This window comes from Myotis myotis, unplaced genomic scaffold, assembly GCF_014108235.1.
Source record: "Myotis myotis isolate mMyoMyo1 unplaced genomic scaffold, mMyoMyo1.p scaffold_m19_p_11, whole genome shotgun sequence".
Classification (NCBI taxonomy): Eukaryota; Metazoa; Chordata; class Mammalia; order Chiroptera; family Vespertilionidae; genus Myotis; species Myotis myotis.
In genome coordinates, this window is record NW_023416315.1 from 7687809 (window position 1) to 7710578 (window position 22770).

General features: G+C 41.3%; 1 protein-coding gene across 3 annotated transcripts in view; it reads right to left on the reverse strand.

Annotated features, from left to right (window-relative positions):
• Nucleotides 1-696: 696 nt before the first annotated feature.
• The window catches only part of HECW1 (HECT, C2 and WW domain containing E3 ubiquitin protein ligase 1), a 138869-nt gene continuing 116795 nt past the window's right edge, over nucleotides 697-22770 (reverse strand). For all 3 annotated transcript variants that reach the window (XM_036327421.1, XM_036327419.1, XM_036327420.1), the window contains exons 20-28: nucleotides 22088-22208; nucleotides 20879-20992; nucleotides 19902-20054; nucleotides 16021-16119; nucleotides 15319-15448; nucleotides 10035-10181; nucleotides 8532-8646; nucleotides 6343-6541; nucleotides 697-1883 (exon numbers count right to left, since the gene is read on the reverse strand). In XM_036327421.1, the coding sequence (XP_036183314.1) occupies nucleotides 1772-1883; nucleotides 6343-6541; nucleotides 8532-8646; nucleotides 10035-10181; nucleotides 15319-15448; nucleotides 16021-16119; nucleotides 19902-20054; nucleotides 20879-20992; nucleotides 22088-22208 (1190 nt within the window). In that variant the 3' untranslated portion in view covers nucleotides 697-1771. The remainder of the gene's footprint in view (nucleotides 1884-6342; nucleotides 6542-8531; nucleotides 8647-10034; nucleotides 10182-15318; nucleotides 15449-16020; nucleotides 16120-19901; nucleotides 20055-20878; nucleotides 20993-22087; nucleotides 22209-22770) is intronic.

Here is a 22770-nt window from a genome sequence, read left to right on the forward strand (position 1 = left end):
TATTCTTTCTAGACGACAACTGAAAGCTAAATTTCTATAACATATATATTCCCTGATGGACAAAAAGTACACTGCAGCAAGGGGTGCTGGGCATTGTAAATAATCCCTACTAAAAGAATGTTTCATATTGGAGTGCAAGGAACACAATTCATGTCCAAACACAGACTAATGTAATGAGAACAAGGCTTGGCTTCATAGGAAATTAACTTTGTCTTATGTTTCTCACCAGTTTTTCTTCGTTTCTTGTATTAATAAAACAAAAATGCGACATTTCAACAGTGGGGCCCTTTTAGCTCTTCTTTTCCCAGTGAAGAAAAACACTTTTTATGTGTGACATAGTTCGGACAACATGGATAACAAGGTTAGAAAAATAGCAAAGGACCATTATTCTTGGGTTTAGATTGAATGTCTTTGGAGCTTGCAGTTGTTTTTCTGGAAACACTAAGTTTTCTGTGTTATCTCTTTACTGAATGCTAAAAGAAACTAATATCTATTTTGACACAAATCAACATGCCTTTGAGGTGTTAGGGCTCTGCTCTGGGAGGACTGCTATGAATGAAAAAGCACTATACTGCCCTTGACCCCTAACAAGCACCATCGCTATCTGCAGCTTCTTATTTAGTGTGGTCCCTGTGGACAATCGGATGTGAAGGAATTTGAATGCCATAATTAAGAAAACAGCATGAAAAATCGATATTCAAGTTAAAATAAAAATTTGTTTGCCATACAAGTAATTACCTGGCTTTACCAGAAGTCATGAGATTATCTATGCATTTTTTTCCCCTTTGTGTGGGAGAACTGTAGCGAAACAGAACAAAACAGTACAGCACTCAGGTATTTAAACCAACCTACTATGTCCCCCTTCTCTTTTTCCTGTTTGCTTCATCACATTGTATATAACACAATGGGGGCAGAAGCCTTGTCATTTATATGAACTACATAATGAGATATCCTTCTTGGACATGTGCACGGGCTTGTGCTTCTTGTGTGGTGAATGTTCCTGAAGGGTGTGTCCCTCTTAGATTTCGCTAAGCTGAAATTGAGCCACAATCCCCACAACCATTGGGATGCATTGTGTTGCATCAGGAAAGGTGTTTATCTCGCTGTTATTATTTGTTGGAAAGTGTCATATTTGCACCATATGTTTAGGCTAGTTCCAGCTGATGGGACTGATGCCACATATAAATTATGAGTTGAATGTAATAAAAAATTTTGGGTTTTCTACTGCTGCTTTTGCATGGATATATGCACAGGGAAAAGTAGAGCGGAGGGAAAGAAAGAGTTGATCAACTCCTAGTTTTAGAGTTGGTTGTTAGAAATTATATATTTAAAAAAAGGTGGCTCTGCTCAGAAGACATGGGCATATAAAAGCTTGGAATGCTTAATGCTTACAATTTTCCCTTAAATTATATAAATGGAAGTAAACATTTAATACTATTTGGTCAAGTGTAGCATAACTAGCATTCATATTTCATTGTTAGTAATGGAGGTATGTGGAGATATACACAGATCTTGAGACAGCTGTTCTTTAATATTGCATACAGGCTAGCAGTTCATTGAAAATAGAGGAGATAAGCCTGAAGGTTATATCTTAGAAGAAGGCAGTTCTTCATGCACAGCTTTTGTCCATTCTGATTTGGTTTGAAAATAAAAATCATGAAGTACCAACATCAAAGAAGAGTTGATTCAGGGAAAGGGAAAAGGAAAGGGGGATTTTTCCAGAAAGGGTGGTGTCACTGTCCAGGAAAATGTCAGGCGAGTTTCCATTTCTTTATTCAAGTCCAAAAGTGCTAGTTTCTTCTACTGCTGTTAACAGCTTTTCATACAACATGGAGTATGAGGGATAAGGTGGAAGATCCAATCTGTTGAAGCATGTGTGTGCCCTGAATGGGGGAGAAAAGATTGGTGAAGGTGCTTATTTCAATGATATAACTGGTTAGGATACATCTCCGAGCAGTCTGAAGCAGTGATCAGAAGTTAGCAGAACCACCATTTAGGACCACCATAAAACATTGCGAACTAAGAAACATAGCCATCTAGACTTGAATAGACCAGCTGAGGAAGTGGACTAACTAGAAACAGGTGGTTTGCATTTGTTAGCAAACCACACTGAACCAGAACTACACTAGCAAACCAACAGTATCAGTTTTATTTTGCAGTTACGGTGTGAAAATGAGTGTGGTTAGTGAAGGAGGTAGAAATGTAATTAGTATTGGAGGGTCATATTCCCAAGCCTCCTTGCCCACCTCTGACTTCTGGGTCTTAGTAAACCACGTACATAGATTTAGAGATACCAACAGATGGCTTGGAATTCTGAGATACAATGCTCTTTCAGGTCAGGTGTGCCCTGGAGACAGTCCAGCTTCTCTACAGTTCCCGGTGGGACAGATAGTCTGCATTTCTAAGAACAGCTGAGCTTGTGGGATAGTCCTCCCTGGTTGCCTAGCGTGTCCCTTGCTACCTTCCCTGGTTTCTGTTTTACTTGCCATGTGCTTCATCGTGCAGACTCACACATGCCAGTATCTGGCCTAGACAAGAAATGGCTTCCCTGCCATGTGCTGACATATGAACCAGGAACAGACCCATGTCACCTGTGCAGGCCTTAGAAGCCCAGGTCACACAGAATCCTCCTATGGAACTTCAAATGGGCCTGACTGGCCGCACCCTATCAGAAGTTCTTTGTTTTTTTTAGAAACCTTGGTTGATGCTACATACCAAAGTAGGAAGAAAGGTAGATGGGTGCAGGTGAAGGTTAATTGAATGCCTTTTCCTCCCTAGAAGGGGTGGTAATTTGAAATGGTGTTTTGAGAAGCCAACCAGCACAGAAAAGGGCACTATAAAATAAAATCTATACTAAAAAGAGGGTAGTATGCTAATTAGACCGGACATCTTCCAGACATCCTTCTGGACAGAGCCATGTTGGCGGGGGCTGAGGCAGAGGTGGTTAGGGGCTATCAGGCAGGCAGGCAGGTGAGTGGTTAGGAGCCAGTGGTCCCGGATTGCAAGTGGTCCCGGATTGCCGGTAGTTGGACATCCCCTGAGGAGTCCTGGATTGGAGAGGGTGCAGTCAGGGCTGAGGGAAACCTCCCCCCCTCCCATGCACGAATTTTGTGCACTGGGCCTCTAGTAATAACATAAAATAATTTAAAAAGTCACAAAACAAATATACATATAAACAAAACTAAACAAAATCCTAACCAAAAAATAACATTTTTCCTTCATAAGAATTTTTTTTGGGATATTAAACTCTTCATTTAAATGACAAGATCCCCAGAGGAGTTGTGTATTATTTATAACTTTTTCAGAATCCCAGTGATCAGGCTGCTGCAGTGCTCTGGGAATGGGGAAGATTGTTTGGGGGAGAGGGAAGGTGGAAAGAGGGGAGAGGGAAGGTGGTTTTCCCGCACAAGGAGAATTGGGGAGAATGTTGTTGTTTTTGCCTCCCTGCATCCATTCTTCCTTCTTTTGATAACAGCTTTCTCATTGGCCTCGGGAAACCCAGTGTGGGCACAGGATAATAGGGTATATGACCTTAAGGATTTAACTGGGAAGAAACATAAAAATAGGCCAAGATTAGCAGAGTCTCAGATTATTAACTAAGATTCAAATAGGCCTAAATTGACTTCTAAAGAAAATATTTTACCCAAGCTTATTTTACTTGTATTTTACACGTGTTTGAGTAGAAGTGGAAGAGTACTCTGTAAATTGAGTAGGATAACAGTTACAGTGGTTCTTCTCTGTCTTTACAAAGATTGAAACTAGGACATACTTGGGGGCTATGGCTAACTAAAGTAAGTGGGACAGAAACATCCCAAGTGTGTGTTCGAAACTTGCTGAATTAGCCTAGAGCAAGATATGAGCAGGCATAACCTTCTTGGTTTTCTTTCTCTGATCCTTCTAACTGTCACTCATGAGTGAAAATATTATAGAGAAAAATATCCCATATTTATAAAATACATTGATTTGGTCAAAGATAATTTCTGGGAGTAAACTGAAAGCAGTCGCCAATGGCACCTCTTCAAGACCGTGTCTGAACACCCAGAATTTCTTCAAAAATTACTTTTATCTACAGCCTTGATGAACTCCCTTAAATAAATTTCAGTTTGTAACCTAAAAACGTCTGAACACAATCTGGCCACTTCCCACCCCCAGGCCTCGCTCATGCTGCTGCCCTCCATCCATTCACTGCCCCTCAGTGCTCACCTAAATGCCAGCTTTTTGTGTGACATCTCCTTTGGTCTCAATCAGAGTTAGTTCTTTGTTCTACTTGCTTTTACTTTTCTTTCTTAGTGCCCCTCTGATTCTACCTTGTATTATGATGTTTTACTATCAGGCTCTTTTCCTCCCTAGACTGTAAGCCCCTTTGGGCAGGTACCTTGTATCTAAGCCCTCCTCAAGGTGCATTATGGGGGTAAGCTATTGACAAATGGTGACTCAATCTCATTTCTCTAAAACCATAGCAGAATGTTTCCTGATGACTGCAGCCTACAAATCTATTATTAAAATAGACAAATGGAAATCTTGCCCTTTTGGGCTTATTTTCTTGTCAGACTTAATTCAGTAGGTCCAACTGTCAGCAGAACCATGCAAATGAGCAGTGAGGGTCTGCTGAACTCTGTGGGCAAATCCAGGGACGAACACTGCACCAAAGCTTTAGGCTGCTATTACTCAGTTGGTAGGAATCCTGTTTTCTGGGCCTCCTAATACATGGAAATTGCAGAATTGTCTTCAGGACATTCTGGGAATGTCAAATCTGAGAAGGCTATGAAAATAATAGTTCAGTAAATCCTTCCATAACAAGAACTCAGCAAAGGTATTTTGGGAGGCCATGTAGAAATAGAGCTGACTTTAATGTGAATCTTCTTTAATGATTAGAAAATATCAGTACAAGAAAATAATATGGATCAATCTTTTCTTCTGTTTGTTGGGCAGTATTTATTATAATAGTACTTATACAGAAGTATCTTTTTACTGCTTCTTATTTCACTGACCAGGTTTATGCTACTCAATGTGGCATAGAAAAGACTCAGGAAGTGTTGGCATTAAAACTCATGTTAAAAGAAATTCATTCTGTTAAATACCTGGATCCTTAGAACCTCCCTTTCTGCATTTATCTCACAATAAGTTCCTCAATATCTTTAAAAAAAATCCTCACTTGAAGATATGTTTTATTGATTTGAGAGAGAGAGAGAGAGAGAGAGAGAGAGAGAGAGAGAGAGAGATATTGGTTGCCTCCGGTAAAAGCCCCTATTGGGGATTGAACCCAGACTGAGAATCCTTTTGGTGTATGGGAGGATGCTCCAAGCAACTTTAAGCCACTTAGCCAAGGCCCACAATATCTTACTGTATAGAAGTCACTGTAGAGACCTGAGATATATGTGGTCCTATCCTCACATGTCTTAAAGCATAGTAAAAAAATTTGCTACATTTGAGCAACTACCCTACAGAGAATATCAAGTGATATGTTGTGAAGTACATACACAGAGCTGGGAAGAGTAACTTTGGGCTTCTAGCCTCTTCTCCCCCACACCCCTTGCCAACAGGTAAGACATTCCTCTTTTTTAAAAAAAGGTTTTCATTGCTTTTAGAGAGAGAGAGGAAGGGAGAGGGTGAAAGAGACAGAAACATCAATGGGCTGCCTCCTGCATGTCCCTTATTGGAAATTGAGCCTGCAACCTTGCCAGGGGGAGACATTCCTCTTTAAATTGATTGGGCTACACACAGATTGGAAAGTTTCCCACAACTGATACATGGACCATGATATTATAGCCCAAATACCATCAATCACTAAAAAATCATTAAGAATATGGTCTAAATTAACCTCCCAGAGACTTCTTACCTGCACCTTTCACTAATCTTCAATATATACATAAAAGCCTAAGTGACCATCTGACCATCCGACCGGAAGCTATGATGTGCAATGACCACCAGGGGGCAGACGCTCTGACTAGTAACTATGATGCACACTGACCAGGGGGCAGATGCTCAACGCAGGACCTGCTGTGCTGCAGTGACTTGGCAGCTGCAGTTCTCAGGTGATGCACCTGGAACCAGAGAGGAGGGAGCCCGATATTCTGGGGTGCGTCACCCGAGAACTGCCCTCTCACAATCCAGGACCCCTCAGGGGATGTTAGAGAGCCGGTTCCGGCCTGATCCCCGGAGGCCAGGCCGAGGGACCCTACCGGTGCATGAATCTGTGCACCGGGCCTCTAGTAATTCATATATCAATACTTAGTGTTCCAGAAAAGAATTCTATGCTAAAGGATGATCACCCAAGCTCAAATAAAAAAGTATACTCTGCTCTCTTTAGCAGGTTTCCTGAAGTTGGCAAAAGCCTCATACCTGGGTAGAGATGTAATTTTCCCCCATTTCTCTATGCAGAAACGCCGAAGCCCATTGCTTCCGCGGAGGGCCGCGAAGCCTTCATAGGGCACACTTGATGTTCCTGTGACGAACTGAAGTAATCTTAACCTCTGCTCATTATTGAAGTGCTCCACCGCGGCCCAGAACCAGCGGATCACAAGATGCCCATCATGGTAACCTGAATGGAGCAAAAAGAGAGAGAATGAGAGGAAGTAGAAAAAAGAGGAGGAGAGGAGGGAATGGAGAGATGAAATATACATCAGGTGTGGTAAGAACAAAACAGCTGCTTTTGATCTGCTGATTTCTGTAGTAATGGCCTGTAGGTAAGTCTAAAACAATTTGTGTAATTGGTCAATTTTAAAAACAAAAGCAGATTTAGAAAGTACCCACTTTATAAAAATGATTATATGTTCTGAGAGATGTTCTTAGAGATGTTTGGGAATCCATCAGTCATTTCCTGCCTCATATAAATGTAGACAAGGAATGACTAGACTTAGTAGAGATCATTAGGATCCTTAAGAGACAAAACCCTCTATGAATACACTCTTTTATTTTATTTTCTGTTTTTATGATGTCAGATCTTGGTAACTACATACCATGGAAGAGTCTAGGACTTAAGAAAGGCTGGAGGTAAAGGGCAAGCTTGGTTAATGGAAGATGCTGGGCTCTCCAGCAGCCATTGATACCTACCCCTGGAGCAGCTGCGCTCAGGCCAACCATGGGCTGAGATGAGTTGGGCCCATGGAAGAAGTATGGAGCCCCTCTCACAGTACAGGTGAGAGACAAAGCTTGGATCAATTAGTTAAGGTAAATGATTTGCTGCTGACTTCAAATGCAAGAGATAGTCAAAGGTGGGAGAAATCAATGTAGAATGGGGCAGAAGCAGGAAAACCTTCATAAAAAAGAAGTAAGGTGTGATTTAAATACGTGAAGGCTTTGTATGAGTGGAGGGAAGAGGAGAACATTTCTGGCAGGGGAAATAAAGAATAACAAGGATGAGGAAGAAATATGGAGGATAGAGCAAGCCGACTAGCATAGACAGGGATCTGGTGAGGACAGAAAGGAAACCTGCTGGGGGAGTTAGAGGTCCTTCCCAGCCAGACTGAGACATCTTGACTTGATACCTTAGGTCAGTGGTTTTCCTACCAGAATAAGAAGGGCCTCGAGTTCCACAAAGGCTTCTCATGGCTGAGTGCATTGGGGAGATAAGGTAGCCTGAGATGGCAGGCCCCCTGTTCTCTCTCTCTCTCTCTCTCTCTCTCTCTCTCTCTCTCTCTCTCTCTCTCGTATTGATTGGGGTTTCTCTGTAATATGCTACATGAAGAAAGGGTTTTCAAACTGAAATGGTCAAAGAACTCTTCTATAAATAATAAGGAGCTTGTTTTGTGGGTAGGGAAGTAGCATGATGAAAATAATGTGCCAGGAAGGCTAGTTTGGTAGTGTGAAGGTGAATAGTTACGAGGGATTAGAAATTGGTTTTGGAGAGACCACAGAACTGGTGTAGCAAACAAGGACTGAGGTAGAGATGGTGCCAATTCTATAGGAAGTGGGACACAATTCCCTGCCAGCATGCAACCCAGCTCAGGGGCTGGCTCATGTACGATGGTATCCCCTGATGAACCTGCTCTGAGTTAGGCCAGAGACGGATTACTGTCAGCTGAGGAAGGTTCAGGTTGGAAGATGGAGGAAGGCATATAGAAGAACCTGAATGAGTACACATGTATTAAGTACGAGCAAGTTTTTGTCGTCTTCAAAAAGTGATGACATACATAGATATATGTATTCCTTTATATTTATATTATAAATATATATGGGATATATATATATATATATCTCCACAAAAAGACCTATTTACAAAAATGACTCTATTTATGTAAAATATTCAGAATAGGTACAATCATAGATACAGAATGCACATTGATGGTTGCCAGGGTCGGTGAAAAATGGGGAGCAACTGCTTAGTGAGTACAGGTTTCCTTTCGGGATAATGGAAATGTTTTGGAACTAGCTGAAAGTGATGGTGAGCAGCACTGTGAACACTGTAAATGCCATTGCATTGCTTACTTTAAAATGGTGAATTTATTATGTCAATTTCACCTCAAACATTTTTAAAAAACTGATGACTTGTATCTGTGATAGCTGTATCATCGCAAGCCCTGCCAGCTCACCTCCCCGGTACTCGGTGTTATTCCGCCAGTCATTTAGGTCGATTTCTGCTGTGCCAGCTATCACCAGCTCCAGTTCCCTGGCATCGAACACGGACACAAGCCTAGAGTCTATGACCTGAAATACAGATTAGGCTTCAGTGTACGGGTCCAACTACATGGAAAGTTCTATTCATTGTTATTATTTCTGTGGTTTAAGCTGGGAAACTGATCATCATTTACAACTTTTTTTTTCAGTGTGCTATTATTGTGACTTACACATTTTGAAATACAAACCATTCATAAGCTGGGAATCAAAACAGGTCCCATGTTGGCCCGCCCGGCTGGCGTGGCTCAGTGGTTGAGCGTTGACCTATGAACCAAGAGATCATGGTTTGATTCCCAGCTTGGGCATATGCCCAGGTTGCAGGCTCGATCCCCAGTGTGGGGCATGCAGGAGGCAGCCCATCAATGATTCTGTCTCCTCATTGATGTTTCTTTCTCTCTCTCCCTCTCCCTTCCTCTCTGAAATCAATAAAAAAATATATTTTTTAAAAAGGCCCCATGCTTTTCACTACCTCTGATACTGCCCCACCCTAATGATGTTATGAACAAACCTGACTTGACTTTCCTAGTCACATTTAAATTTTCAAGTAAATTTGCATTTTAAAGACATAAAGGTCTAAATCACTTTGAAGTGACTCAATAGCTATTAGTATTACCACTTCACTTAAAAAGTATCTTCTCTTCCACATCAAACTATAACTTATTTCCTAGGAACGAGCACTAAAAGCATTATATTTTTCTTTCCTTTCCCCCCTCACTTCCGTTCTCCCTTATTCAAAGATCTGGGAGCACCTGCTTTGTTAGGGTTCTGAACTCTGGCTTTCTGTCTCCTGGTCATGTGTACCAGGCACAATTGGACATCTATAGTGGGTACCAGCTCTAACCAAACCAGTGGTGGATGAGCCAGTGACCCATACTGTACTTCACTATGGCAGGGAAAGAAGACCCAAGCCCTGAAAAAACATTTACAGCCTCTTGTTTTTAAACTGGAAAAGTATGAGGATGCCAATTTTTGGTGCACAGAAAGGCTAGCAGCTGTCATTGTCTCCTTGATTTACAACCTTGGCATTCATTATATGACACAAAGTGGCACTGTAACAAAGAAAAAATCTAGCCAGAGTGGACAGTGCCTGCCAACGACTTCACTTCTTTTATCTTAATTTCACTGAATGAAAGGAAGTGCAACATGCACACTATCTTGACAGGAGATGCTGCATGTTTTCACACCTGGCACACCAGGGCCACACCAACACCAATTTTGTGAGAGCATTTTTTAATTTGCCAGAAGAGTTGGGTGTCCCAGGGAACCCTGACCTCTCATTGATCCACCTTGCACTCTGGTGAGTAGAGCTGGCCCTTTGCCTGCCTTGGGTCTTTCTTCTCCCTTTGCCTCACCAGCTGTGCCCAGCGGTGAAGGCTTTGGCCAGAGCCCTGCCCTCTTCAGTCAGGCCTGGGCCTTACCTCATAAAAGCCCCGCACCAGGGCCTCCGTCTGCTGCACCACACCACGTTCCACCCGCCACTTCACCATCCTCTCGATGTACTCCTTCTTGTTCTTTTCCGTCACCTGGGTGTTGGCTCCTCCAGATTTTAACTCCCTTTCTGTTACCTTGTAGGAAAACAGAAAGATTGTGAAGCGTATTACCTAAGCTCACAGTAAGACATACAAAGTTTAGGTGGATGAACTAGATACAGAGAGTCCTCTTCACATCAGTTCAGTGTTAATACTTCCTTACTTATTTTCTTTTCCTGGAAGTTACTAAAAAGATTCTGGCCCTAGCTAGTTTGGCTTAGTGGATAGAAAATTGGCCTGGGGACTTAAGGGTCCGGAGTTTGATTCCAGTCAAGGGCACACACCTCAGTTGTGCAGGAAGCAACCAATCGATGTGTCTCTCTAACATCGATGTTTCTTTCTGTTTCTCCTCCTCCCTCCCACTCTCTCTAAAAATAATTGGAAGCAAAATAGCATAGGTGGAGCAGACAGTTTTTAGAGACAGATAAAACAGTGACTGAAGAATGACAGCTTGACCTTGAGGAAAAAAAAAAGAGAATGAATGACATTGCCACTTAGTATGGTGACGCATGTTTGTTAGGACAAGTTTGAATCATCAAGAAAAGTTATGGGCAGGAGATCCAAGGTGGCGGCAGACTAGGTGGATATTACACTCACCACCTCCCAGGACCAAACTGGATTTATAACTAAAATGTAGAAAAATTAACCTGAATGACCAACTGAAGATTAGCTGAACAGAAGTCTTACAATCAAGGATTACCAAGAAAAAGCCATATCAAGACTGCGCCAAAGGAATTGCGTAGGCCTAGTGACAAGCAGCGTCTGACATTAGCCCAAATCAAACTCCCTCCAGAGAAACTCCAGAACCAACACTCCCAGTGGCCAGTTTTAGACAACATCAAGGCAGGACCCAATTAGCTTCACAAGTGGTGTATTCAAAGGGAGATCTTGACAGGCTCTAGAACAGTGATGGCAAACCTATGACACGCGTGTCAGAGGTGACACGCAAACTCATTTTTTTGGTTGATTTTTCTTTGTTAAATGGCATTTAAATATCCTATCTAATAAAAGAGAAACATGGTAATTAGCCATACCTCCGCTACCCTTCCCATTGGCTAATCAGGGTGATATGCAAATTAACTGCCAGCCAAGATGGCGGCTGGCAGCCAGGCAGCTTGAAGCGAACATGAGGCATGCTTGCTCCAGTGACGGAGGACTCCAACGTTCCCTGCCTGCCGCTGACGGCCTCTGAGGTTTCAGTTTGAAACACTGTTACCAATATAGAAGCTAAACAAAACCCCAGAAACCTGCTTTCAGCCAGCCAGGATCTCAGAGCTGGAGTTGAAACAGTGTTTTGATTATAGAACCTAAACAAACCAGATACCTGCTTTTAGCAGCCAAGCCTCAGAGCTAAAGCTGGCCCAGAATAAAAAGAAAAAGAAAAAAAAGGAGCGGTTGGGAGCTTCAGTCACCCGCCAGCCTGAAAACAGCCCTCAGCCCCTCACCCAGACTGGCCAGGCACCCCAGTGGGGACCCCCACCCTGAAGGGTGTGTGACCAGCTGCCAACAGCCATCAGCCCCTCACCCAGGCTGGCCAGGCACCCCAGTGGGGACCCCAACCCTGATCTAGGACACCCTTCAGGGAAAACCAGCCAGCCCCCACCCGTGCACCAGGCTTCTATCCTATATAGTAAAAGGATAATATGCCTCCCAGCACCGGGATCAGAGTGACAGGGGGCAGTGCCCAAACCCCCTGATCGGCCCTGCTCTGTGCGTGACAGGGGGTGGCGCCGCAACCTCCCCATCGACCCTGCCTTGAATGTGACAGGGGGCGGTGCCCCAACCCCCCAATCGGTCCTACCCTGAGCGTGACTGAGGGTGGCATCACAACCTCCTGATCTGCCCTGCTCTGTGCATGACAGGGGGCGGCACCCCAACTCCCCAGTCAGCCCTGTTCTGAGCCTGACCAGGGCCTGCACCTAGGGATTGGGCCTGCCCTCTGCCACCCGGGAGCAGGCCTAAGCCAGCAGGTCATTATCTCCTGAGGGGTCCCAGACTGCGAGAGGGCACAGGCTGGGCTGAAGGACCCCCCTCCCCCCGAGTGCACAAATTTTTGTGCACCGGGCCTCTAGTATAAAATAAATATCAAAAATATAAGTCTTTGTTTTACGATGGTTGCAAATATCAAAAAATTTCTATATGTGACACGGCACCAGAGTTAAGTTAGGGTTTTTCAAAATGCTGACATGCCGAGCTCAAAAGGTTCGCCATCACTGCTCTAGAACATGCTCAGGCCAGGTGTGTTTTCACACCTGACACACCAACACCAATTGTTGAGGCATTGTGTGGCCCTGGTGTGCCAGGTGTGAAAACATGCTGCTTTGTGTGGCCAGCACCTGCACAGCAACTCCTACACTGTGGATGGGGTTGATCTCAGTCAGCAAGCCTGAGGGTCGACTCCACACACAAATGGGCCAATAGCAATCAAGACTTCCGAAATCAAGACTTAGCTCTATTTCAGGCAGTTCTGAATGATGGTTGTTCTGTAGTTTTGTTGTAGTTTTGACGTGGTTGTGGGAGGAGGCGAGTACTATGCTGCCATCTTGGCTGGAACCCTCCAGGAGTTTATTTTAGTGTAATGACTTAAGTTAGAATTCTAACTAAAAAATGTTATTATTGCTACCCAGTGTCTTAACACAATTTTCTTGAAGTTGCATTTATTTTACAAATTTACCCTCCACTGTAGAGCAAATGTAAAGGATGGGCAAAAAGTAATTATGCACAAGAAACAGCATATTTTACACATTCATCTAGTACATGGCAGGACAGGAAAGTGAATCATATATTTTTGAACATATTTAAATGTGCTTTTCATAGTTGTAGGAAGAATATTTTTTCCTTAAAAATGTAAATGAGCCGTAACCGGTTTGGCTCAGTGGATAGAGCGTCGGCCTGCGGACTGAAAGGTCCCAGGTTCGATTCCGGTCAAGGGCATGTACCTTGGTTTGCAGGCATATCCCCAGTGGGGGGTGTGCAGGAGGCAGCTGGTCGATGTGTCTCTCTCATCGATCTTTCTGACTCTTTATCCCTCTCCCTTCCTCTCTGTAAAAAATCAATAAAATATATTAAAAAAAATGTAAATGAGTATTCTTCAGAGGTGTGTTTATACAAATAAAACAGAATATTGACATTTTCTAGGACCTATTCAAGATTCTTGATTGAAATGTGGGTGCCGTGTGGACTGCAAGGTTCAGTGGGTAACTCCCATCCGTAGACTCAGCACATTGTCCATATTCATGCAAGTTACTTATAAAGTATCCTCACTTAATTTTCAAAACAACCTTATTACAAATTACCACATGTCATGGGCTCTTTGGGTCTCTGGTCAATGATATTCTGAAAACTTTAAGTATTAAATCTGCTCAGGCTATAGTTAGCCTGATAAAACAGTAACACTGAAGATTCAGTGTTACATAAATGCTGGTGGAAAACAAATGGGAAGCTTTATTTAAATAGTATGGAAATATAAATTTTGGAGGATAAATATCTAGATGTTAGCTATAAAATTTTTGTAGCTGCACAAATAACAGAAATATCTTAAATATTATTACACACTTTACAAAAATGCTTTTTAATCAATTATCATACTTGGTTTTCAAAAACTCTATAAAGCAGATCCATGTCATAATGAGAAAAAGAAGGGAAAAGATATGGGCAGCCTTTTAGAGAATGCAGTGCTCAGCCCTAGCCGGTTTGGCTCAGTGGATAGAGTGTTGGCCTGCGAACTAAAGGGTCTTGGGTTCGATTCCAGTCAAGGGCACATGCCTGTGTTGCCGGCTTGATCCTCAGTAGGGGGTGTGCAGGAGGCATCCAATCAGTAATTCCCTCTCATTATTGATGTTTCTATCTCTCTCTCCCCCTCTTCCTTCCTTTTTGAAATCAATACAAATATTAAAGAAATGTAGTGCTCAAAGAATTAAATTTTGAATAAACAAAATTTCTTGTTTTCTACTTCAAAAATCAAATCCCATTACTATATCATCCTATATAATAAAAGCCCAATATGCTAAGTGTCTGACTGTTCATTTGACCATTTGACCAGTCGCTATGACACACACTGACCACCAGGAGGCAGATGCTCCAACCGGTAGGAGTCCAGCCGATGGGGACTGGGCAAGATGGGCCGGACACACCCTGGAGCCCTCCTGTGGTTCCGCCCCGGCCCTGATCATGCACCAGTGGGGTCCCTCAGCCTGGCCTGTGCCCTCTCGCAATCTGGGACCCTTCAGGGGATGTTGGAGAGCCGGTTTCAGCCAGATGTATGAATCTGTGCACTGGGCCTCTAGTTACTATATGATCCAGCAATCTCACTTCTGGGTATATATCCAAAAGAATTAAAAGCAGGAACTCAAACGGATATTTGTACACCTATGTTCATAGCAGCATTATTCACAGTAGTCAAAAGGTAGAAGCAACTCAAGTGTCTGTCAACAGATGAATCATTAAACAAAATGTAATATAAATATATATATATATATATATATATATATATATATATATATATATATACACACACACACACACACACACACACACACACACACACACACAAAGTGGAATGTTATCCAGTCCTACAAAAAAAGAAAATACTTTCACATGTATAACATGGATGAACCTTGAGGACATTATGCCAAATTAAATGAGTCAGTGACAAAAATAAAAATACTTTATGATTCTACTTATATGAGTTATCTAGTATAGCCAAATTCATAAAAATGAAATGTAGACTTTTGCTTATAAGGTGCAGGGAAGAAGGAGAAATGGGGAATTGTTTAGTGGGTACTATATCAGGTTGGCAAGATGACGTATTTCAGAAGAGGAGGGGAGAACGGGAAGAGACTAAACAAAGAACTTATGTGCACATATGCATAGTCCGTGGACAAACATTAGTGTGGGGAAGGCCTGGGGAGGAGGGAGGGAGTGGGGTAGAAGGGGTCAACGGTGCAGGGGGCGGGGGGTGGGGGGGCGGGAAGGACATTTGCAATAGTTTGAACAACAAAGTTTTTTAAAAAAGAAAAAGAAAAAGTTCTGGGGATAGTTGCACAACAATGTCAATATTCTTAACAATATTGAACTATACACTTAAAAGTTGTTAAAATGGTAAATTTTATGTTATGTTAATTTTTCACAATAAAAATCAAAATCTCTTTTCCAAGCCCCACATCTTACAAACCTGTCCAAAAACCTCTTCATTCACAGTGAAAGTGAGGTCTAGGATGTCTGTGATGTTGTTGTCCTTCATCCATTGCAAGCTCTGGTGGAATTCCTCATCCAAATATTCCAGGTCACTTAAATCACAGGGCCTGCGTCCAGTCAAAGGGAGAAAGGTAAAACAAACGGCTGTCCAGACCTCATTTCAAAATGTCTTTATGCCACTTCTGGCTAAAACAACACAGACTTGTTCTAACAATGCGATACTTTTGAATATACTTATGTATCTTTTACTCTTTTAAAAACAAAATATTAAAATACCTACAATAATAAAAATAAAATAATTATTGACACATGAACTCTCCATGGCAATTGGAGAAAAGTATTATTTAAAAACATCTAAGTTTTAGACAGGTCAATACTACTTAGTAATTCAATAAAATGTAATTATTTATGCAAACTGTAATTACTTATGAAAACTAATTCATATCCATTATATAATGTTATAATAGGCTTCCACTATGCTTGCATACCATCTCCAAATGCCTTTTTTTTTGTACTAAAAGGTTTATGTGATATCTAAGGACTCAGAAAAATAAACTACCATAAACTTAATAGGAATTATTAGGCAAAATAGGGACAAAAGGGCTAGAGGGACTAGGGAGGCCAGCACCTGTTGTCCTGCAGGTGCGGCCAGATGGACTCTGGTTTGCAATACACTTACAGTCTCAGGAGCGCCTTATAGAAGGGCCTTGTGAAGAAGGCGTCGAGAAGGTACTGATGAATCAGAGCCAGGCCTAGGATACGACCACTAAACCTGAACCTGGAACACAAACAAGGTGGAGATTTAAGGGCAGGTGGAAATTTACATGGTTAAATATGTTAATTTGTACTTTTACTTGATGTGTTTCTTTATAGCACTCATCTGAAGCTACTGAAGGAATCAATTGGTGACACATGGAAGGCACATTCTCTTCCTTACTCTTTACCATAAACAATACCTATGTGCTTGGTATGTACTAAAGGAACTCTTCTCGCCCTCAGTTACCAGAATGGAGTAATTTTGCCAGGAGCTTCTTTTCAGACCTGAGAGTATAAGAAGCCAAGAGAAGAAAAGCACTGGTGAAGGGGAATTATGGACAAACAGCCCACATTGACCCTGAGGAAGACCTAAACCCAAGGCCATGGAAAGTCTTCTAGACCAGGCATCCTTACCTCCTGAAGCATCCGGAGAAACCACCTGAGGTTAATGTATGTCTAATACAGGTACAGTTGAGCTCAAGGTCAGTGGGAAGAATTACACAGAATCACACTGTGGTAGGCAACAGCGGAGCCTCCAGCGGTGAATACACTTTCCCATATAGTGGGTTCCCTTTTAATTTTGTGGATGGTTTCCTTTGTTGTACAGAAACATTTTAGTTTAATATAGTCCCACTTGTTTATTTTTCCCTTTGTTTGTCTTGCCCTAGGAGGTGTATGAGTGAAAATCCTGCCACATGAGATGTCTGAGATTTTACTGCCTATTCTTATTGTTTCACAACTTACATTGAAGTCTTTCATCCATTTTGAGTTTATTCCTGTGTATGGTGTAAGTTGGTATAGAAGCATTTTTTCCCCATGTACCTGTCTAATTTTCCGAACACCACTTATTGAAGTGACTGTCTTTACTCCATTGTATGCTTTGCCTCCTTTGTCAAATATTAATTTACCATAATGGCATGGGTCAGTTTCTGGGGTCTCTGTGCATTGATCTACTAGTATATGCCTGCTCTTGTGCCAGTATCAGGCTGTTTTGATTACAATGGCTTTGTAGTATAATTTGAGATCCAAAACTATAATACATCCAACTTCGCTCCTTTTTCTCAAGATTGCTGTGTCTCTTTGGTGTTATTTTTGTTTCATATGCATTTTTGGAATATGTTGTGCATCTGTGAAATATGAACATCAGTGTATATCTGGATGTTAATTTTGTATCTTGCTATTTTGCCAAATTCATTTATTAAGTCTAATAGTTTTTTGGGGTAGTCTTTAGGGTGCTCTACATACAGTATCATATCATCTGCAAATAATGGTGGTTTTACTTCTTCCTTTCCAGTTTGGATACCATTTATTTTTTCTTACTGTCTGGTTGTTCTGGCCAGGACTTCCAGTGCTACGTTGAATAAGAGTGTTGGAAGTGCACTCTCTGTCACTTTGCTCATCTTAAGGGAAATGCTTTTAGTTTTTCCCCATTGAATATGATGTGGGTTGTGAATTTGTCATATATGGCCTTTATTACACTGAGGTATGTTTTCTCTAGTCCCACTTTGCCGAGAGTGATTACTATAAACTAGAGGCCCGATGCACGAAATTCTTGCAAAGGGCTCAGCCCTTGCAGCCGCCGCGGCTGCCTTGGCCCTTGTATCCTGGCTTCGTCCAGAAGGTCATTCAGCTGTCCCGTCTAATGAGCATATTATGCTTTTATTATTATAGATGGGTGTTGGATTTTATCAAACACTTTTATTGCATCTATTTACATGATCATGTAATTTTTATCTCTTTTTGTTTATATGGTGTATCATGTTCTTTAATTTGCAGATATTGTACCAACCTTGCATCTCTGAGTAAATCACACTTGGTCATGGTGTATGATCTTTTTAATGTACAGCTGGATCCATTTTGCTAATATTTTGTTGAGGATACTAGCGTTTATATTCATCAGAGATATTGGGCTATGATTTTCTTTCTTTGTGGTGTCTTTTTTTGGTTTTGGTATTAGGATAATACTGGCCTCATAAAATAAGCTTTGGAATCTTTTCTCCTCTTGACATTTTTGAAGTAGTATGAGATGGATAGGTGTTAGATTTTCTTTGAATGTTTTGTAAAATTTACCTGTGAAATCATCCAGTCCAGGACATTGTTTGTTGGGAGCTTTTTTCCTTATTGAATTTATTGGGGTGACTTATGATTTTGTATTATAATTATTGGTTCATTTATTTTTTTATTTTTTTTTATATTTTTTTATTGATTTTTCACAGAGAGGAAGGGAGAGAGATAGAGAGAGTTAGAAACATCGATGAGAGAGAAACATCGATCAGCTGCCTCTTGCACATCCTGTGCCCGCAACCCAGGTACATGCCCTTGACCGGAATCGAACCCGGGACCTCTCAGTCCGCAGGCTGACGCTCTATCCACTGAGCCAAACCGGTTTCGGCTATTGGTTCATTTATGTGTTCTTCCTACTACACCTCTTTCAGGGAAGAGATACTACTCATTTCATCTTTGTATCCTCCCAGCATATAGTATGTGCTTAATTTATAATTGCTAAATTAGTAAAGGTATCCCCACAACATCTAGCATAGTCCTATATGGTATGATATTTGATGAAAATATTTCTTTTTCGGTTACAGATTCCAATTCATGGCCTCGATGACGCCATCTTAAATTTCATGCTCACAAATTAAGAGATAACTGAGGGATTATATTAAGTATAATTTGTGTATATATGTATTCTTATATTGGGTATAGCACTCTCTAACCCTGTCTAAATGTGACCTAAGTAAGAGCTGGCATTCAATTCTCAGGGTCATAAATTCCCTCGCAATATCTTGCCTGCTCTGACTTCCTGTCTTTGTGTTTCTGTCTCATAGGTTTCTTCATCACTTTATTGAGAGTGACAGAAAAAGAAATGACAGGAGAAGGACAACTTTTGTTTTATCACTTGTGTCAAATGCTTGATGTAGACTCATTCCTACCTCAGCTCAAAAACTACAGAGATGAGCCTATTTGAAGAGAGCTGGCATGGCAATAGCTACATACCTTGGAAGAGGTGGGTTATTTGATGCTACAAAACCAAAATACAGGAATTTGGCCTGTAAGTCCAGGAGGCCCAGGTATTACCTCAGAAACTCCCATCACTAGCAGCCATTGCAACATATCATAAGTAAACAATGTCACAACAATCACACTAGCAATTTTCAGGACTCATTTCTTTATGAAGTCCTGGAACTCCTGCAGTGAGAGCAGGGGTAATTTTCAAATCAGGTGTTGTGGAGACACAGCAAGAAAGTGCATACATACTTCATTTCCCATGCAGATTTCTGGAGGCTTCTAATACTTGAAGTATCTCCCCTACAGACTGTATGGAAAACCAAAGAGATAACTGGATTTTTGAGTCAGAACGACACGTAGAGATCATGTGACCCAACAGCTTTATTTTACAATAAGATATAGAAGCTGATGTCCACAGTGCTAAAGCTATTGGTCCAAAAGTGTACAAGTGTCAAAGAATTTCAAACCAATATATATCTCCAAGGAGCCTCCACTGGGGACTCCTAATTTTAGTAGAATTATCAACATTTAGGACCTATGTGTACTTACCTAAGTGCACTCAGAAGGCAATTACTGTTTCTTACATAAATTTGAAGTGGTCATTAAAGTTGCAGTGTCTTTAGTATTTATTTTGTATTCTGGATTAAAACTAACAGAAAGTCTTCTTTCTAGTGCTTTGCTATTCACTCTCATCACCCCTCATTCTATCTGGCCCACTGCTCTAAAAACTGTTGCCCTCTGACTAAGATAGACTAAAACTTTCAAACATAAGAAAGCAAAAATTCTAGATCTTACCATTCTAGATGGTTTTCCACAAATGCAGACATGGGACTGATTTGCACCGTGTAGGTATCATTTGCAGAATACTCAAAGAGTCCGTAGTAAGGGTTGAAGAGCTCCTGAGACAAAAGGAAGAAGAACTCTCGCGAAGGACCACTGTAATCCAGGCTGCGGAGGAAGCAGAGGCCCGGGAATCTATTATGAACAGGAAGCAGGGGACTCACCCCTGTCTGGGAGCTCGTGTGCGTTTTCAGAGTCAGTGCTGGGGAATGCCAAGAGCAGCCTTGGCTCTTTTGAGTGGAAGCCAATGGAAGTATTAATTTGCCATAGAAAAATGAGGATGTGGTCATTGGTTTGGGGACGTTCCTACTCAGATTTCCATAAGTGAACTCTTACGGCAATGTTCCTTAACCTTTCCTCTTTTTTGTTTTTTAAATTATATAACAATAAAATACACAGCTGGCCCATTAAAAACAAAGACTTTGTTGGGGGAGGCACAAGAGAATTTCCTGTGACAGTGTGTGTATGTGCACATATGTGCATATGTGTGAATTAAAAAGTTTCCAAGTTCATTCTGATATGCCATCTTAGGTGGGTTTGCCCTCTATGGTTGAAATGATTTTCCATGAAGTCACTCAAATCATATAACAAATTTGGTATATAGTTGTATAGGTGCACTTTAGGAGGAAGAGTTTTTTGATCAGATACTCAAAAGTGTACACCACTTGAAAAAGTAAAGATCCAGTAGTTTTGGTTTATACTTTGATCATGTACCTCAGAATCTAGTACCTGTCACTAATCTTAGGCTTTTAAAGAACATGAAATCTCAAGCTTGGCAATACCTGGAGAAAGACCTCCTAGAAGGCCACAATTGGAATCACTTTGGGGCAAAGGCTTAGAGCCACTCTGCTTCTTTTTGGGAAAAATCGCCCAAGATCCAGGGGCTTGGTCCACCACATTGAAGTGTCTGCATAAAACTACTGGTGCCTCACCCCTCTTCTCCAACAAAGGTGACGTAGAGTTTGTTTCGCTGGAGCTCTTTCCGGGAATAGGCCATCACCTGATTGAAGGTTCCTTCCAACAAGTGATCCCGGCGAATGATGAGCCTAGGAAGGAGTAAAAGCCACGTGGGTGATGAGTAGTGAATCGAAGCTCTGCCATTGGACATTATTCTAGGTGAGTGATGAGTGCCCAGGTCTCATTCCCTAGACTCTCTATGAATGTGCAGATTCCATCAGTGGAGAGATGGAATTTAAAAAACACTCTTTTTAAACCATTGACAGCACAAAGACAACGTGTATGCTTTTATAATCAGACTAGAGGCTCAGTGCACAATTTTAGTGCACGGAGGGGAGGGTCCCTCAGCCCAGCCTGCACCCTCTCACAATCCGGGACCACTGGCTCCTAACTGCTCACCTGCCTGCCTGCCTGATCGCCCCTAACCACTCTGCTTGCCTGCCTGATCACCACTAACCACTTGCCTGCCTGCCTGATGACTCCTAACCACTCATCTGCCTGCCTGATCACCCCTAACCACTCGTCTGTCTGCCTGATCACCCCTAACTGCCTCTGCCTCTGCCTCTGCTGCTGCAGCTTCGTCCGGAATGACATCCAGAAGGTTGTTCAGTTGTCCGGTCTAATTAGCATATTATGCTTTTATTATTATCCATTCCATCCTATTGGACTACTTTTGTTTTTTTGATCAATTAAAAAAAATCTTTTCAATTGGATTCCTGAGTTTGGGTTTGGCTTTTCAAAAACAAAACAAAAACACAAAACCCAGAAGGAGAAAAACCCACACCTTTTACTTAGCCTCCTATTACAAAGTTACAAAGAGCCCGTGAATTTGACTAATGAGTTAAATGATGTGTCCCAAGAAAAAGTAAAGGAATATACGATTTTTTAATTTAGATCAAGATTCATTGTTTTCTGAAAAGGTCTACCATTGACTTTACATATGCTTTTGTCTGAAATTTACTGTTCTTTCTTTCTGGCCCTTCTCGTCCCTTTCTGCCTCCTTTTCAATTTCTTAACTTCCATTCTTCTTTCTTCTTAACTTCATAAATTTTTTCTTTCTCTTTATTATGAAAATAACTTTTACCACACCATGGTATCCAATTTCCAAAATAATATTACAAAGGTATAAAGGAGAAAAAGATTAAAAAAGCTCTGAATTCAGTGTCAAGTACTAGAGCACTTACTTAATTTTCCCTGGACCCTGACCAAATCCTTTGGCTTCCAGTTTTCGGTAGAAATTACGGAGCTTGGCCTCAAAGTCTCTCCGGTAGGGCGAAGGGGCTCTTGCACTGGCTCTCTGTAAACCTGCAGAGAGAAGTACATGGCTGAGGTTCAACACTGTTTGTCAAAGAACAAACACATAGAGCAGCGGGAGAGGAAGGGCCAACCAGAGGCATATTCATGTGTCTTCATATTTTTTTCTCCAAGAAGTTTCCCTTAATTTCCATTATTCCTTCAATTACTTTTACAAAAAGTAGAAATAATATAATGCAGAAAAAATTCTGCTGACAAGAAATATTTATGTCTTCCACTACATTTCAAGTTATAATTCTCTTATAAATTCTTTGATGAGCATATTTCTTGGCTTAATTGCACTTAAATAATCTAAAACAACATAAACAAAACTAGATTAAACTTTTTTTGCAAGTCACTATATTATAAGAAGTGGTTGTAACTCTAATGAGGCATATGTTGTATTTCTCTAAAATTGAAGGATCTATTACCCTTTGCGATAGCATGGAGGTACCTGGAGATTAATATGCTAAGTGAAATAAGCCAGTCAGAGAAAGACAAATATCTTTTATTATTGCTGGTACTACCATTATCCCCATGGTCATGCATTTAGCAAAGTATGTTGGCATAAGTA